The 18,935-nt window shown below is 35.8% G+C and overlaps 1 protein-coding gene across 1 annotated transcript; it reads left to right on the top strand.

Annotated features, from left to right (window-relative positions):
• Window positions 1-832: 832 nt before the first annotated feature.
• LOC100246753 (mitochondrial carrier protein MTM1) lies at window positions 833-12,217 on the top strand. Its single transcript, XM_010664299.3, has 11 exons — window positions 833-1,179; window positions 1,323-1,608; window positions 2,668-2,757; window positions 3,508-3,636; window positions 4,158-4,217; window positions 4,428-4,598; window positions 5,088-5,187; window positions 5,959-6,050; window positions 6,150-6,299; window positions 11,116-11,174; window positions 11,735-12,217. Exons 2-11 carry the CDS (start codon window positions 1,351-1,353, stop codon window positions 11,865-11,867), a joined length of 1,242 nt encoding a protein of 413 aa, XP_010662601.1. The 5' UTR covers window positions 833-1,179; window positions 1,323-1,350; the 3' UTR covers window positions 11,868-12,217.
• The last annotated feature ends 6,718 nt before the right edge of the window (window positions 12,218-18,935 follow it).

Here is an 18,935-nt window from a genome sequence, read left to right as displayed (position 1 = left end):
TGCATGTTTAGATTCTCACATGTGCATGATCACTCCGGGTATTTATTGATTTCCTCATCAATTGCCATGTCAGTTTCATTTTATTAGTAGAAACCCGTTTTAGGGACTTAGAGGGGTGCTACGGTCTTTACCGTACCTTCCCGATAAGTAACCTAACCCCCGAACCCGATCCCTTTTAAAAATAAAATAAAAATAAGTGGCGACTCCAAGTCATTTTTCTTAATCAATAAAAATCAATTTTCAAAATAAGAATCAAGCTCGCCATCGAGTGGGGAACGCATTGAGCACGAAATGCGGGGTCCACAATATGATATTATTATCAAATATGATAAATTATATTATACATATATTAAATTCTTTAATAAAACAATTTTAAAATATTTATTATACTTCTAATTATATTTTTATGAAGTTTTTCTTATATTATAAATTTTGATCCATTTTAGATCTATTGATTTTTCTTTTTTTTTTTCAAAATATCCAATGATATATCTTCGATATATATCCATAAAGATATATCCAATATATATCCGTAAAGATATATCCAATATATATCCGTAAAGATATATCCAATATATATCCGTAAAGATATATCCAATATATATCCGTAAAATCGAAGTATCGACATATCTGATGATGACGAATATTTTTATCTATCAAAATTACATTTTATATATTTATGTTTCTTTTCATGTCACATTCTTTACTATTTATATTTATTATTTATTTCATATATTAATTTTATGGGTAAAAAAAAAAAGAAAAAAAAAAAAGCTTTACCATCCATATTTTCCCCCCGCTTATTTCCAGCCACGAGCACCGTCTCATCTCACGCTCGATTGGAACCCTAGAAACTCAACGGTCGATAAGACCGTGTTTGGTTCCCTCGAATTACAAACTCCTACTTCCACTATCACTCTTCTGTCTTATTCCCCACCACCAAACAAGCGTGCGCCGCAAGAGGTCTAGAATTTTCTTCCTTTTTTTTGGTTGGGAAAAAAGCGTTTTTTCTTTTCATAACGTCACCAAACGCAGCCCTAATTCAATAGAGTTTTGTTCGTCGCTCTTCTGCGAAATTTTCTATTCCTGTTTATTTTCCTTTCCTGCTCTCCAAGCAATCCGAAAAATAACCCTTTTGGATTCGGAGTGAAATTTTTTTTCTTCCGAATCAATATTGAGGTGAGAAAACTTGATTCTCTTGTGATTGCATTTGTTGTTTTCTCATTTATTTTGTTTTGTTTTTAATTAATGATTTTTGCTTTATGAAGTAAATGCTACAGAAACTGTTTTCATATTTGATCAATTACTCTGATGGGATTCAGGGGAATGAGGAAGTTCTAGAGAGGAGAGATGAAGGCAATGACGGAATCAGAGAATAGGGGCAAGTTGTGGATGAGTACACAGCAATCCTCACCAATGGATTTGAACGGGCACGATTCTGCAATGTTGCAATCAACGGTTACATTTGTAGCAGAGGCTTCATCTCCGGAGACTCAACGTTCAAAGAGCAAATCCGAAAACGATATGCGGTTCTTAGAACGGTCATTCTCTGCCGCGGGCGCCGCTGTCCTCTCGGCCATCCTCGTTAACCCTCTCGATGTCGCCAAGGTATGTGTTTTATGTTGTTTTGGTTTCTAAATTTTGAAAAGCTCGACTCAACGAAGAATTTCTTGTTATTCAGTCCTCTTATTGATTTTTCTTTGATTTTTTGAGATGTCCATTTGGCTAATCAATATTTTATTCTTCAATTTTTCTCTTTGAGTTTTATGTAGTTTTGAAGATTCCAGCTTTTGGCTCTGCTCATAATTATTGTGTTTGCATTGATTCTTTTCTTTTTTGGGTACAGTCCTGTTCTTGGGTTTTCATTGATTTTCTGGGATCCCATTTGGCTAAACGATTTACATATGCTTATTATTCTTGTTGTTTACTTGCTTTGTGTTTATTTGATTTTTCAGTCCAGCTTGTTGGGCTATTTAAAAATATGGAGTTCTTGCATTTGCCCTGTTAGCCTGTTATTGATATGTAGGGCAAGTTTTAATGAGAAGTTGCAAACTCTGTTCCTTACTTCTGAGACATATGCAATTATCTGACTCGAACTAATTGAAGATATTGGATTTATTTTTGCTGTTGTACTGAATGGAAAAATATGATTTTTTTTTAAATTTTTATAAATAACACTTTTTTCCCTATGGTCTAATTATCCTTATGTTAGTTGCAACTGTCAGTTTTCTTGTGATTTAGTTGGAAGTTATTTATTTAGTTTTAGTTCATTGGTCTCCTCGATCAAATATTTTGGATGCCCAGTTTTACTTTGATAAATTCTTATAGTTGTTTTAAAATTTTGAGAGGAAATTCTAGCATTTAGTTTCAATTTATTGGTCCCCTTGATGAAGTATTTTGCATGACAGTTTTATTTTAATAATTATGGCTGTTATTTTAAATTTATGTGGAAAATTCTAGCAGTACCATTTGCAATATTTCAATCCACTGGGTTTACTTTGATATTTATCATTGGTACAATGTTTGTTATGTCAAATCAAATTTGATTATTTTTGTCTTTCTCACTGCAAAAGGTTCATTTTTCTGTGAATTTCAACTCTTATGTACATTTGATCCTAAAATCCAAATGTATTCTGAACATCAGTTTTTTTGCCTCCTGTCTATCAGACAAGGTTGCAAGCACAGGCAGCTGGAGTTCCTTACTCACATCCACTAAGTAATGTTATGAGTCGGATGGCATATTTTGGACCAAATATGGTAAGCATACATTGTTTGTATTCCCTCTTTCTGTGAAGAAGTTATGTCTCATTTTAGAAACTAGTCTGGTTTCCATTTAATTACATTTTAAACTTCAATAGAATTTGTCTGAGTTTGGGAATAATTTGCAACCTTTCTTTGTCAATATCATATCAGCTATCAGCATTCATGCTGATTGACACGTGGTTATAGAATTGTCAGTCTCATTACCCACGAATTTCTTCACCTTGATGTAGTTGTATGGAATAGAATTTACTCAAGAATCATTAAAGGGGGCAACAATAATTTTGATATGAATCATGTTGTATTCAGCCTAAATTAGGACTTTAAACTCCCAACTTTAGTTTAAACTTGATGAGATGGGGTAAAGATTTGTAGAAATTTATGAAATTGCAGGGAACTTTATAAATAAAACATTTAGTATTAGTTAAGGAGGCTTCATGTTTTGAATTTAAATTCAAACTATAGCCACTCCTGAAGGTATTTTGGCTCAGGAAACCTTAATAACTTTATCTTAGTTGGTTTTTGATGTATTTTCTGGTCTTAACCACTGTTTTGCCTCTCATATAGAACTGTGCTATCTATAACGGAAAGGTCTCTTGTGCTAAATACATTATATTTATTTGAACAAATCTTTTCCTTCACAAATAATTTGTGTACTTTTAAGGGGAATGGATCTTTTATTTTATATATTTAATATTGTTCTATGTGATATTGTCAATTGACTTTGCCTTTCCAATGTTTTTTCAGTTGTTTGCTGATTTGAGGTGTTCGCCATCATGCCCCCGTGTAGGAATTCATGGTACAGTAGCAATTTGTCCCCCTGATTGTTTTCAATACAAAGGAACATGGGATGTTTTCTACAAAATTATTCGACAGGTTGGTGGAGTTATAAACTTATATTTGAACTTATTATAAATAATTTATTTGTTTTAGGAAAAATGATACATGTTGAGAGGCTTTTTGGAGTGTTCAGAAGGAGAAGAATTTTGGGGGAAAAAAAAATGAAACTGAGGTTAGGAAATTGGCATTTCAGAACCATGGTTTGGCTTTTCAAAGTACTAATTCCCTTCGTTAGAGGCTTTTTGGATTTCTTGGAGTTTATGTTCATAGATGTAACTTATTTCCATGGTGGCCTTTTCCTTTTCCTTTTTTTTTTTTCCTTTCTTGAAGATATAGTATGTTAAACCCCTAAAAGGGGATTTCTGTGGTCTGCAATTTTAATTTTTAATGGTTGGGGGTCATAGGGGTGGTCTAGTAAACGTGTAGCTGGGCTAGACACCAACTGTTGTGCCTCAAGTAGTGTCCTGCCCATTGAAAACCTAAGAAAGAAGAGAGAATATGTGGTTTGGTACTCATTTCAATTGTTTTCAAAAGCTTGACAAAAAAGAATTTTGCAGGAAGGATTTGCAAGGCTATGGAGAGGTACAAATGCAGGTCTAGCACTGGCTGTACCAACAGTAAGTTCCTTGGAGACTTAATGACCCAGTTTGTTTCTTACTATGAAAATGCCATGTTGAGTATACATATTTTTGTTGTTATTATTTAGTATGAGTTTTATTAATTGTTAATTACCTTTAATTCTTTTTAAAAATTTTTTTTTAAATTTTTTTTTGTTTTATAGGCAACAGTGATTTTCTTATATTTTCCCTTTTTATATTGTCAATCAGGTGGGAATCTACCTACCTTGCTATGATATTTTCCGCAACAGGCTAGAGGAATTCACGGCTCAAAATGCTCCCAGCTTGACAGTATATGTTCCCTTAGTTGCGGGTTCACTGGCTCGCTCATTAGCTTGTGCTACTTGTTATCCTATTGAACTTGCAAGAACTCGGATGCAGGTACTAAATACATTGTTAGATAGATAGATGGATGCTCTCATCACTTTGACCAATTGATAGATAGATAGATGGATGTCTGTGGATTTGGGCTCTCAATCAACAGCTCTGGACTAGTTATCATTTCATATCCATTTATGAGCACTTTTGTATGCATCTGCTCTATATCCTGCTAGAGATTTCTTTTGGGTCGTGTTGGGGAAGAGGCAAGTTTTGGTTTGTAGGCTGGGTGTGGAAGCTTTAGATCAACCATGGGATGCTTGGTTTACTACGAGTGTAGTAATTTATTTATTCATATAGTGAATAAATATCAATCAATAAGCAGACTGAAATTGATCCTTTTTTTTGGTTGTATATTTCTAGTTTAATCAACTTTTTCTGAAAACTAAATTGACAAAGTTTAGTTAGTCTTCTATACTATTCCATGCTTCTGCTATACACTGATCTTGCTGTACAATCTTAACCTTTTCATTTTTGTCCTTTTGATAATAGGCATTTAAGGAGATCCACGGTGGTAAGAAGCCTGCTGGAGTCTTCAAAACACTAGTTGAGGTTGTCTCCCATTTCAAAAGCACAAATAATGTTCAAAGTTGTAAGTTGATTCTTTTAATTGATACTCTTTTTGTCAGGATTTGTTTTTGTGTGACATTGAGTTCGTTTACTGACACTTGCATTAGTATTTAAGTTTAAATATTTTATGTCAGTATCAGATTTGGGGTTGATGCAGAATAGAGCAATGAATTCTTAGATAGGCTTTATGTATATATTAATTGGTTAAAGATTAAGACATTCAATAGTTATATACTTATATGTGCCTACCAATAATACCTAATCAATGATCTATTTCCCTCCACCTGTTGTGCTTGTTTACAATAGCTACTTGCATGATGCCTTAGGAGATAATAGTGGTTTACTTTCTTTCTTGTTACCCAAAATAAGGGGAAAAAAACTTGTTTCTAGAACAAGTATATGAAATCTGGTGACATAGCCCCTTTGGATTAAAATAGGATGTTAGTTAGCAAGGAAGTCTTTTACTAGCATCTGCGAATGGACAGAGGTTTGTACAATTTTTTTCATGATCACAAAATAGTTTTGGATATGGGCTTGTGTTTAGACTATGTTTTGGTCAATTAAGGGTTAATGAAAGTTACTAAGTTTGAAACCAATATCTATAAGTCAGATTTACAAGGTCAAAATTTTGGCTTGTAGCAGAAGGGCAAGTTCCTTGGAATAATGTTTTTTTTTAAGAAGAAGAATAATCTGTTGTGACTAAAGCATAGTTGTTGACTTTTTGATGTTTCCCTTTTGAATGGCAATTGCTCTCTGAAATTAATTGTGATTTACACACTCTTCTTTGTAACAGTGCGGAGCTACCGTGTCCTGTGGACAGGCATTGGAGCACAACTTGCTCGTGATGTTCCTTTCTCTGCAATTTGTTGGTCAACCCTGGAGCCAGTAAGACTTTGTTCTTCTTAACAGTTGTTAAATTTTACAGCTGCAGTCTATGTACCTAACGCACATTTTTATGCTAATTTCTTTTCTCCTCCTGCACAGATGAGAAGAAAACTCCTTAGTCTGGTGGGGGAAGATGCCAATGCAGCCAGTGTCCTTGGGGCAAATTTTTCTGCTGGTTTTGTTTCAGGGAGTCTTGCTGCTGCTGCTACATGTCCATTAGATGTTGCAAAAACCCGAAGGCAGATAGAGGTTATTTCTCAAAAACTAATTCCAGTTTATTTATTTATTTTTATTTTGGTCGGATGTAGACTTCTGTTCATTCCCATTAAGATCTTGAACATAAATACTCATAGTTGAATTTTTCTTGTGAAAAAAACTCACGGAAGTAAGAGAAATGAACAATTTTTGAAAAGAAATTAAGCTTTTGAAAAGAATCAACCACTCTGCTACTGCCTCTACCGCAACATCTGCTAACTTACATCCCATCGCTAAGAGCATGACCCACAAATTCCTCCTTCACATTCACCACAATATCGCTAACATCACTAAAGTACTACTACTACTACAATGTATGCCCTAACCACCAATATCACAAACCATATACAATGAGTTGCTGTACAATTTGAGCATTTTTCTTAGTTTCTCAGAGAACCAGTTTTTCTTAGTCTTGCCCAGTTTAGTGACTGTCTGGGCATGCCTACGAAAGGTTTCAAGATGGAGATCTTAACCTTGCTTACGAAGATGAAGATAAAAAAGGAGCAAAAAGCTCAGGTGGCTGGCAGCAGTAGGGTCAGGGATGTTTCTTCAAGGTTCGACAGGGAGCTTAGAAGGTTGGAATGTACAGTCAAGTTCAAGGGCTCAGATAGTGGAAGAGGAAAAGAATGGGAGGGGCGGGTAAACGATTTAAGTGGTGATGAAGCTTAGAATTTAGTCTTGGAATGTGAGGGGGGCAAATGACTGTGACAAGGAGAAAGTTATTATGTCCTTGATTAAGTCTCAGAGGGTGGACCTGGTATGTTTGCAAGAAACCAAGGTTCAAGAGATGTCGAACGGTCTGGTTCGTTCTCTCGGTGTGGGCACGTTCTTTGAGTGGGGTGCTCTGAATTTGCGAGGTTCTTCTGGGGGGGTTCTGATTTTTTGGGACAATAGGGTACTAGAGCTGATTGGTATGGAGGTGGGCTAGTTTTTTATCTCTTGTAGCTTCAGGAATTGCGTGGAGGATTTTTGTTGGGTCTTTTATGAGATGTATGGACTATGGCCCTACCATGAGAAGTTTCAGAGAAAGCTTTTTGGGAGGAGTTGGGGGCTATTAGGGGTTTGTGGTTGAACCTTTGGTGTGTGGGAGGGATTTTAATATAACTAGATTCCCTATGGAGTGGAACAAGAGCTCAAGGTTGTCTTCAACTATGAGAAGATTCTCAGAGATAATCGAGGAGTTGGAGTTGAGGGACCTCCCTTTACAAGGGGGGTTTCTTTTACCTAGAGAGGTGGTTTGAATTTTCAATCACAGTTGAGATTAGATAGATTCCTAGTCTCAGAGGGATGGGAAAGCCATTTTAACGGGGTAGTGTAGAGTCTCCTCCCTAGACCTATTTTCGATCACCATCCAATTTTGTTAGATAGGGAAGGAGTGAGAAATGGCCCCTCCCATTTCAGGTTTGAAAACATGTGGTTGAGGGTGGCTTTAAACATTTGTTGAGATCAAGATGGTTGGGGATTCAGTTAAGAGGTTGCTGCAGCTTTATTTTGGCTGAGAAGTTGAAAGCTCTTAAGTCTTTTTTGAAAATCTGGAATAAGGAGGTATTTGGCAATGTGAGCTCTAGAAAGGATTTTGCTTTGAACCAGGTGATGTTTTGGGACTCCATGGAGGGGACTAGGCCTTCGTCTATTGAGAAACAAATTGCTAGGCAGTTGGTTAGAGAGGAGTACAAGAAGTGGGTTTTGTTGGAATAAACTTCTTAGAGACATAAATCAAGGGAGATTTGGTTGAAGGAGGGTGATAAAAACACCAGGTTTTTATTTATTTTTTATTTTTTTTATTTTTTATAAATGGCTAATGCCCATAGGAGAAGGAACTCTCTGGTCAAGATTAAAATAAATTGTCATTGGATTACTGAGGAGAGGGAGATTAAGGATGGGGTGGTGCAGACTTTTTAGTTTATGTTGTCTAAAAGTGGGCATTGACGCCCTGACTCTTTGGGCTTATCTTTTGATGCTTTGGGCACTGATGAGTCAAATTTGCTGGGGGTCCGGTTTTCGGAGGATGAGGTGTTGGGTTTTTTTAGGGACTTCCATGAGCAGGGTAGATTCGTGAAGAGTTTGAATGCTTCTTTCCTGGTTCTTATCCCAAAGAAAGGGCGAGCTGAAGACCTAAAGGATTATAAGCCTATAAGCTTGGTGGGTAGCCTTTACAAGTTGCTAGCCAAAGTGCTAGCAAATAGATTAAAGAAGGTGGTGGGTAGGGTCATGTTTTGCTCCTAGAATGCTTTTGTGGAGGGAAGGCAAACTCTTGATGCATCTTTGATTGCTAATGGGGCTATTGACTCCTTATTGAAGAGTAACACATGTGGTTTAATTTGCAAGTTGGATATTGAGAAGACCTATGATCATGTCAATTGGAATTTCTTGTTGTTGGTACTTAACAAGATGGGGTTTGGTGATAAGTGGGTTAGGTGGATCAAATGGTGTATTTCAATTGTGAGCTTTTCGGTCATTGTTAATGATTCACCATTGGGATTCTTTCAAAGCTCTTGGAGATTGAGGTAGGGGGATTCCCTTTCTCATGGAAGCCCTTAGTTCCTTACTAAAGAGGGCTAAGAGTGGTGGTTTCCTATTGGGATGAAGGGTGAGAGTTAAAGGTAGAGAAGGGGAGAAAGTGTCTCATTTATTATTTGCTGATGACATTTTAGTATTCTGTGAGCCATCCGAGGGTCATTTGACTTACTTGTGTTGGTTGCTTATTTGGTTTGAGGTCATTTCTAGGTTGAAAATTAATTTGGATAAGAGCAAGCTAATTTTTGCAGGAAGGTGGGAAAATATTGAAGAGCTGGCTCAAGAGTTTGGGTGCAAGGTTGGAGCCCTCCCCTCTTTTTACTTGGGTCTTCCGTTGGGTGCCTCTTTTAAGTCAATATCAGTTTGGGAGGTGTAGAGGAGAGGTTTTGTAAAAGGTTAGCGTTGTGGAAAAGGCAATAAATTTCAAAAGAAGGGAGACTTACCCTGATCCGGTGCACCTTGTCCAACATGCCTATTTATTTTATGTCCCTTTTTTGTATCCTGAGGTCAGTTAGGTTGAGGTTGCAGCAAATTCAAAGGAATTTTCTTTGGGGAGGAGGGGTCTTGGAGCGGAAACCCCATTGGTAAAGTGGGCCATCGTTTGTTCAGACAAAAGAAAGGGAGGTTTGGGGGTGAGGAATTTGGCATTCCTCAATAGAGCCTTGCTTTACAAATGGAGTTAGTGGTATTCAGAGGAGAGGGGAGCCTTTTGGCAAAAAGAAATCAGCAGAAAATATGGGGAAGATGAGGGTGGGTGGCATTCTTGTGAAGTGAGAGATAGGTATGGGGTTGGTTTATGGAAAACCATTTGAAAGGATTGACACTCTGGGTAGTAGAGTTGAGTTTTTAGTGTGTAATGAGAGGAGGGTGAGATTTTGATTGGATAGGTGATGTGGAGATGAATCACTTAGGACATCTTTCCCCTCTTTATTTGTGTTAGTTGCCTCCAAAGGGGCTTGGGTGGAGGAGGTTTGGTCTGCTTCTTTTGATGGGGGGTGTTGGGCACCTTGCTTCTCTAAGCATCTTAACGATTGGGAGATGGATATTGTGGAGTGGTTCCTCTTAAGGTTGCAAGAGTGGAGGGTGTGCAGGATAAGTTGTTGTGGATAGGGGTGAAGAATGGAAAATTTTCTATTAAGGAGTTATACAAAGAGTTGGAGCTGGCAAGACAAATGGTTTTCCCTTCAAACGTTATTTGGAAATCTTGGGTACCGCCCAAAGTGTGAGTCTTTGCATGGGAGGCCATTTGGAACAAAGTTTTAACTTTGGATCACATCTAGAGGAGAGGGTGGGTTGTGGCTAATAGATGTTTCTTTTGTTGTAAAGAGGAGTCGATTCATCGCATATTCATCCATTGTAATAAGACAAGGGTTGTTTGGCATCTCCTATTTTCACTTTTTGTTGTGTCTTGGGTTCTACCCTCGTTAGTGGGAGAGACACTCATAAGTTGGCACGAGGCTTTCGTAGGGAGGAAGAGGAAAAAGGTGTGGCAAGCTGCTCCCTTGTGCCTTTTTTGGACAATTTGGAAGGAAATGAATAGTAGGGGATTTGAAAACAAGGAGCATTCTGTTCATAGGATTAAAATTAATTTTTTTCTGTAATCTTTGGGCATGGTCCAATCTATTTATAGCACATGAACCCTCTTCTATGACTGATTTTGTGGATTGGATAGGGTCTTGTTGAGGGGTGCAGTTTTTTCGCTGTCTTTTTTTGTTTTTTGCAGCCGTTTTTGGTGCCGGTTGTATACTCCTTGTATACTTTGGAGCGTTTTTCTGGCACTTCTCTTTTTAATATCATTCTCTTTACCTATCAAAAAAACAAAAAAAGAAAAAAAAAGAAAAGAAAAAAGAAAAATAGATGCTTTTGCTTTATTTATCCTCTAGAAAATCAATTTTAAATCCTAAATGGCTTCTGATTTCATTATTTGCTCTTATTTCCTTCCATTTGCTAATGGAAACTTACAACCAAAATTATCCTGAAGATAACACAAAAATTAAAAGGCTATAACCATGATCCCTTCATCAAGTATTGCTGTCTCTAGTAGTTTTGAGTGTGGTTTTCTAGTTTTCTGCCTAACTCCCTCAATGTGCTTAGAAAGCACAAAAAATTTCTGTTGAATTGCTATGGTTCTTAGAGAAAAAAGATGGATTGAAAAGGTAGGTAGTACATGCTGTAACATGAGTATCAAGATCGAAGTACAGCTTATATAAAACAACTAAAATGATATGCTACACATGCATCAAATTTGATGTCTTCTAACAAGTATTCTGCTTTTTCCTCTTTTTGTTCGCAGAATGACCCTGCCAGGGCATTGAGGATGACAACAAGGCAAACACTACTCGAGGTTTGGAGGTAAGTTTGTGCTGAATGTAACTGCAGTTGGTGTCTCTATGAAATTATCATTTTCCATATGTGATCATGCGAAACTTGGACTTTGATAAGTTTTACTTTTGAACACAACTTTTGCTGATGTTAATGATACTTTGATAAGATTAATAACCAATAAATTGTTTTTGTATGCTACTTTAAACTCATTTAACTTAATTTAACTCTTTTATATAAATATTAAATCATTTGAAAATACCTAAGTTTTTAATTGATTTGAATTATTTTTTATTTCGTATTTTTCAATAATAAAACCAAACATGAGAAAATCATTTTCTTTACCATATTTTTTTCTTTCCTCGATACTTTCCTAAAACCAAACATAGTATAATAACGTGTATCCTTCAGATATTGCATGCATGATACAAATCTCTGTTTACTACTCACTTTAAACATGCTTAGTTAGACATCAAATTAGGGTTCCTCAAGGTGGACTTCTCAAGCTGTACACTTAGTAGTAGTAACTGTGGCAATCCTAGATATCTGTCACTAAATGGCTTCTAAATTCAAAACTTTGCTTGAAACAGGAATGGAGGGATGAAGGGACTATTCACAGGAGCAGGTCCTCGTGTTGCTCGGGCCGGTCCTTCAGTTGGAATCGTGGTTTCATTTTATGAAGTTGTGAAGTATGGCCTAAATCACCAGTTCTCAACTTCATGATAGAGAACCGATCTTGCACAGTTTTTCTCATTTTCTTCTCCTTAAAACTACCAGAAAGGCCCTGGTAGTGATTCAGCACAACAGAAACAGATACATACTTTTTCATGGATACCATAGTATTCAGAGATCAATTGCGGTCACTTTTTTTCCCCTTGGTACAGGCGCTCTCCTAGGTCTGCAAATGCAGAGTATAGATTTTTCTTTTACAGTTTCTCATCTCTGCTAGTTTTACTTGTAATTCCCCTCTGAAGAGGGGCAAAAATTTTGGGAAATTTTGAGCCGTAACCATAATAAACTCCTTCCTGAGAAACAGGCCTTAGTTTTGTGATGGAAGGTAATATTTCTGTTTAGAACTGCCTTTCTCTGGTTAATTTATGCAGCTTTCAAATATGCAGAGATATTATTGATTCATCTGGTAGTAATTACTCTCTGCTCGAGCCATTGCCTTTTCTGAAACAGCGGTTAAACTGTATCATCTTGATGGAAGCATAAGGTCTCATTTGGGATGGCTTTGTATGGTTGTCTTTAATCAGCAGGCTTAATTTCCAAGGGGTAACTTGTGGGAGTTTCTCATATGTATAAGATATTATTTCTTTGGTAGCTATTATGGGGGTATGATCTAACTGGCCTGATTTTTGCATGGATAGATGTTTGGTTATTGGAAAACTTGACGGAAAATGTAATGGAGAGGAAAATTGAAGGTACACCAGAAAAAAAAAAGGTTGATTACAATAAATTATTTTTTTATATTACTTTAAATTTATTTTTTATTCTTTATGTAAATATTAAATAATTTTAATTATATTTGATTTTCTTTAATATTTTTTATAATGAAATCAAATATAATAATTTTAAAAAAAAAATATTTTTAAAAGTTTTTATTGATTTATTTAAGAGGTTAGTGGCAATTAGTAAAATTTTTAAAATATCAATATTATCTTTTGAAAATTATGATTGTGGCTTGGGCTTTGGTTAAAGGTAAAAACAAACATCCATGCTTCAAAAACGAGTTCTAAATTCTCGAGTTTAAAAAGTTTTATTCCAATGTACTGGATTAAGCTTGTAATACTTTTGTCAATAATATTTCTATAGCAATTAAAAAACATTAATTTGTATTTGATTATAAATCTAAAAAATGAAGCATTATTTTGTGTTTGATTATAAAAAAAATGATTTTTTTTTTTTGGAAAAACACTTATCATGTGAGAGTCTAAAAGTAACTTCTATTAGTTATCCTCTAAAATTTCCTATTAGTAATCCTCTAAAATTTTCAAAGAAAATTTGCAGATTTCAATCACCTAAATGTTGCACTTGAGATTCCTCCTATGAAGAAGTGCTTAGAAAGAGATAATGATTGTTTGATTCGATAAAAGTATCCTTATTTGTTAGAGGAACCTTATTAGATTTGTTAAAAGAAACTACGATGTAAAGATTTAAATTAGCAAATACTAAAATGTAAACAAACTAATACTTCCTCCAATGGTGAATTCTCAAGTAGATGATGAAAATGAAACTCTTTCGACTAATTCAAGGGTATATTGATGAAGGTGAAATTCTTTTGACAAATTCAAAGGTATATATCAAAACCTTGTTAAAAGATTGATTTATTTGCCTCTTGCTTGATCAAATATTGCTTGTATAGTGAGGGTTATAAGTTAATATATTCATTCACTTGCTTCTCCTCATCTATAGTTAGCTCAAATTTTGGTATTAGTGTAAGAGTTAAAAATTAAGTGAAAGGTTATATTATATTTATATTTTCCATATTTCCTTGTAAATAATGAAAGTATAAATTTATGATAATTTTTTTTTTGATACTATATATGTAATGACCATTTTTTAATTGTATAAATTTGTATTAAAGCCATAAAAACTCATTATGTTTAGAGTAAAGAATATATGGTAAATGTTTTAAATTCATATTAAAGCCATAAAAGCCCTGTAGACCCCTTTGTGGCGAGGGCCCGGGGGAGTTGTTCTTCTTTCTTTTCCTTGCATTTTTGGAGGGGGGACCTCCCGATAACCAGCTGCATGGGCATGTGACAAAGAGCATGGCTCGCCATGGCGGTAGTTGAGAATGACATCTTCCCTGCACAGTGGAGCGGGTAGTGTGGCTTGCGGGGCAAGACAAAAACAGTGGAAGAGATACGTTCCAGAAAAGGAGGAAAAAAAAAAAAAAGCAGAGTAAAAAAAGAAGGAAGAACTGAGCTAAGAGTATCGAAGAAGAGAAAAAAAAGACTTACCGATATTTGGAAGATCAGAGGAACACTTCAGGTACGGTTTCTTCACACCTTTCTTATTCTCTCTTCCCCGTCGTCACAGGTTTTGATCATTTCATCCTGCTCCTTGAATGTTATTATTTTATTTTATGGCGCAGTGAACTGTGTGAAATCTGAGTTTTCATGCTTACTTTGTTTTGGTTCTTTCCCGGTTACTTGGATTCCTTTGATGAATAACTGCTGTGTCGTTTTGCTCTTTTGAGGTCGGTCTTTTATCAATCATATTATTACTCCCTGTTTCCTCCACCTGTTCCGGATCCTCTGATTAGTACATGAAGCAGGATCTAGTTCAATGGCTTGATTGCTTTCCCGTGGTTATGCTCTATTTTTGTTCGTATTTTTTTTCCTTTCTTTCTCTGTTCATGGAGGCTGTGGGGTCAGGATTTCAAATCCCTCGGGTATGAGGGAATGTGGGAGATAATTGGCTTCTGTTAGTGGTGAGCACGTGGTGGCATTTGATCCTGCGGAAGCAACTCCTGTCAGAAACTGAGTGCCATGTTCCACTAGACCAGCAACCCCCTTGTTGAATATCAAGCTCTTCCACTTCCTTCCAGCCTTCATGACCCTCTGGTGACTCCGTTGAGTACAGATCAAGGTCGGCATTCACTGGCGCGTCATTCGTTCCCTTTGTCGGACTGCCATTGGCTTGATTCAGAGCAGCTGGGTCTAATTCAGAGCCTCAGGGGAAAATTCTTGGGATTTTTTTTTCTAGTGGAATTTTACTGCTGTCTTTGTGGTTGTGAGGGGATGTCTTGATTGGGTTTATGTGAGGAAATCGGTATTGTGAATGCCTCCTTTTTTTTTTTCTTGATGTATGGAGTCGAGCATTCTCCGATTAGTCCTCAAATGAAACTTTCTTGGTTTGATCAAGTATGGAACTTTTAAAATGGGCTGCTAAAGAAGTGACAAATTCGGTGAAAGTGTCAAGGAGATCGCGTGAGGGAAATAATGAAGCTTGGAAGTCCCTACAGGATATCTAGAATGAGTTCATGCGAAAATCAATGCAAATTGGGTCTTTGGCTCTTGCCATTGAGGGAAAAGTGAAAGAGAAGAGCAAATAGTTCTCGTCCTTGAGGGGCATGAAAAGAAAGTTGAAGGTTTTGATATTAGAACACATTAACCTGTCCCAAGAGGTTTCATCATATGAGAAGTGCCTTGCAGATATGAATGAAATGAGCTCTACCATTCAGTCTATAAATGGGACAGCAAACAGATTCCTATGAAGGTCTTAAGGTCAAATTTATTGAAGCGGTTAAGGAACAAAAGGAACTTTACAATAAGGTTTTAGAGTCGAAAGGGAACACAAGGGTATTTTGTCGATGTAGGCCACTGAATGGTGAAGAAATTGCAGCTGGAGCTTCAATGGTGGTTGATTTTGAATCTGCTAAAGATGGTGAGCTTACAGTAAAATCAAATGGGGCTCCCAAGCTTCAAGTTTGATGCTGTTTTTGGTCCCCTGGCAAACCAAGCTGATGTTTTTGAAGACGATGCATCATTTGCAGCCTCAGTTCTAGATGGGTACAATGTCTGTGTATTTGTTTATAGGCAGACTGGAACGGGGAGAACTTTTCATAATGGAGGGCACGGATGAAGCACGTGGAGTCAACCATTTTCAAACACCGCACTCCCATCATCCATGCCACCCATGAACATGAACACTAACCCATTTCTCTCACCTTCTCTCACTAACTCATTCCCCATGAACCTAAAAAACCATTGATTTCTCTAATCACCACATCCATTCCATACCCGCATGCATGAAGCCCCATACACAAAGCCACCTCCATCCCGTTCCATTCCCAACCTCCATACCCATCTTACCCTCTTTCATGCACACTGTACCCGCTGCTGGCTGCCCATTCCACTCGTCATGCCCGTTCCCTCCAAAAATCATACCCATTGCAGCACCTTCACCTCACCACCTCCCCTGACCTTCGCACCATGTTCCGGCATGCCCATTACCCTATGTACACATTCTCACCGCCATGCCTCCACCTTTTAACGCTCACTTCTTGCACCATGCATGGCCATGCACGCCCGCATTATGCCTATCCCATGCTCATACCCGTTTCATACCCATTCTCTTTCCCATACCCACCATGTACATGTACTTCCATTCTTCATTTCACCACCTCTCATCTTCATTCCCCATTCACCTAATTCCATATCCTCTCACGTGCATGCAGTCGTGAACATGATCCCTTAGCATTTCTTCCCAAGCTTTTCTCATAAAATTCACATTCCAATCAAACCAAATCTCATGCCCGACATGCCCTTCATGCCCATATTCACTAAACAGTCCAATAACCCGACCTACTTTCAGTCCCTTTGCACCCAAGGCCCCTCACGCATGCATATTCCACGACCCCTGATTGCAAGGTTCAGAAATTTACCATCTACATGGACTGTATGGACCGAGTTGTTGAAAATAAATTACAAGAAGATTGCGTTACATTGAGGTATCGTTTTGCGACAAGGAAGGGCGTGGAAGAGCAGAATTTAGGATTCAATGATGATGAGGATCCCCACCATCTGCAAAAATTTAGATATGAGACTTGGCTCAAGAGTTTATTAATTGGGTATGCTGAGTTGAATGAGGAAGCGATTCGGAATATTTTGATGGGTAGTCCAGTTCTGGAGTGTTTGAAATTCCACCAATTGTCACGGCTTTGCTCGAATTAATATTGGTTCTGACTTCTGAGAGTCCGAAGAAAATGTCCGAAAATAAAATGTGCTGGTCGCTGGACATGACGTCTTTGATTAATGCTAAACTTGATATTCGCATGATGCATTGGGATAGAGATCTTCAGCATTTCAGTGAGGATTACAGTAACATGTCGAGAGAGATTCTTATGCCACTTAGTCATGTCGAGATCCTTGCTGTAGGGACTTGGTGCCTTGAGGTTTTGTCAGTATCGGAAATGAAATCTATGCATTTTCTATTGTCAAAGCTTGTGAAGCATTTGTTGAACTGCCAGATGTTTATGATCATCTCATGATAAGGATGCTATCAGCAAAAGAATTGGTGCCAGAGTGTCATCTCAAGTTCCTTTAGACCCACTGAGGAAAGATGAGGCCATTGAGGTACAGTGACTACAGTCCGAATGAGTTGATGATTGCTAATGGGCCAGCATTTGGCTCCCCTTTAATGAAAAGTTGCTTCAAAGTGATCTGAATCAAACCTGAATCTGCCATTTGAATTGGACTCACAGTGTTAAGAAGGGAAGTATCTGAAAGAGTACTTTTCCAGAACGGGCCCCCGCGCATGACCCCGTCTTTGCATTGACCCACCCAAAGTGCCACACCTTCTCACTCACTTATGCATTTATTTGTTCATTCTGATTTCAAAGATTTCACTATTGAACATTTAAGTATTATTTTCGTTATTATTATTATTATTTCATTTATTTATTTATTTTAAAATTTTCATCTTTAAACAATTCTTCAAAAGTTCGACTATCAAATTTAATTTTTGATATAAAAAATTTCACTATTTACTTTGATTCGTTTAAGTATTATTTTCGTTATTATTGTTATTATTCTATTTATTTATTTATTTTAAAAAATCTTAAATTTCCATCTTTAAACAAATTTTTAGAATTCTGTCTTCTAAATTTAATTTCCGATTTAAAAAATTCTAGTATTCACAGTTATTTGTTTAATGATTATTTTTGTTATTATTATTATCCTATTCATTTATTTATTCAATTATTCATATATTTAAAATCTCATCTTTAAATAATTTCTCAAATTTTCAATCTCTAAATTCAATATTCAACCTTCAAAATTCTATTTTTTGCAATTATTTACCTAATCTTTATTATTTCATCATTATTATTATTCCATTCATTTATTTATCCACTTATTCATTTATTTAAAATTCCATTCCTAAATAATCATTCGAATTTCAATCTCTAAATTCAATTTCCAATTTCTAAAATTCTACTTTTCGCAATTATTTATCAAATCTTTATTATTTTCGTTATTTTATTCATTTACTTGTTCACTTATCCATTTACTTAAAATCTCATATCTAAATAATTCTTCAAATTTCCAATCTCTAAATTCAATTTCCAGTTTCCAAAATTCCCATCTTCGTAATTATTTATCTCATCATTATTATTTTCGTTATTTTATTAATTTATTTATTCACTTGTTCATTTATTTTAAATTTCATCCCTAAATAATTTTTTAAATTTCCAATCCCTAAGTTCAATTTCCAATTTCCAAAATCCTAACTTGTGCAATTATTTATCCAATCATTATTATTTCGTTATTATTATTATTCCATTTATTTATTTATTCACTTATTCATTTATTTAAAATTCCGTCTTTAAATAATTCTTCAAAATTTCGATTTCCAAATTTAGTTCTCTGAAATTCCAATTTTCCAATTTCCAAACTTAATTTTCAGTTTTCAATATTCCAATTCTCGCATTTATTCCATTACTTATTTATTATTATCATTATTATTATCATTTTATTCATTTATTTTTAAAAAATATGCTTTCGAATGATTTCCAACTTTTATAATTCAATTTTCATAGTTTCTACTTCTCAATTAATTTTCAATTATGATTTCTTTCAAAATTTAATTTCCAAAGTCCCAATTTTCTTAATTTAATTTTTTAAAATCCCAAACTCTAAAATAATTTTCAAAATTTCAATTTCTTTTAAATTTAATTTCTAAAATTCTCATTCTTACATTTAATTTCTAAAAATCCAATTTTCAAATAATCTCTAAGACTCCAATTTTCAAAAATTCAGTTTTCCTTCGAACAGTTTTAAT

This window comes from Vitis vinifera, chromosome 16 (genome assembly GCF_030704535.1).
Source record: "Vitis vinifera cultivar Pinot Noir 40024 chromosome 16, ASM3070453v1".
NCBI lineage: Eukaryota > Viridiplantae > Streptophyta > Magnoliopsida > Vitales > Vitaceae > Vitis > Vitis vinifera.
This window is presented reverse-complemented; position numbering and strand designations above follow the sequence as displayed.

Excerpts from the sequence above, each read along its gene's own strand:
- LOC100246753 (XM_010664299.3), top strand. The coding sequence starts at position 1,351 with ATGAAGGCAATGACGGAATCAGAGAATAGGGGCAAGTTGTGGATGAGT. Across the intron at positions 2,758-3,507 it reads CATATTTTGGACCAAATATG|TTGTTTGCTGATTTGAGGTG; the intron begins GTAAGCATACAT and ends ATGTTTTTTCAG. Across the intron at positions 6,051-6,149 it reads GTTGGTCAACCCTGGAGCCA|ATGAGAAGAAAACTCCTTAG; the intron begins GTAAGACTTTGT and ends CCTCCTGCACAG.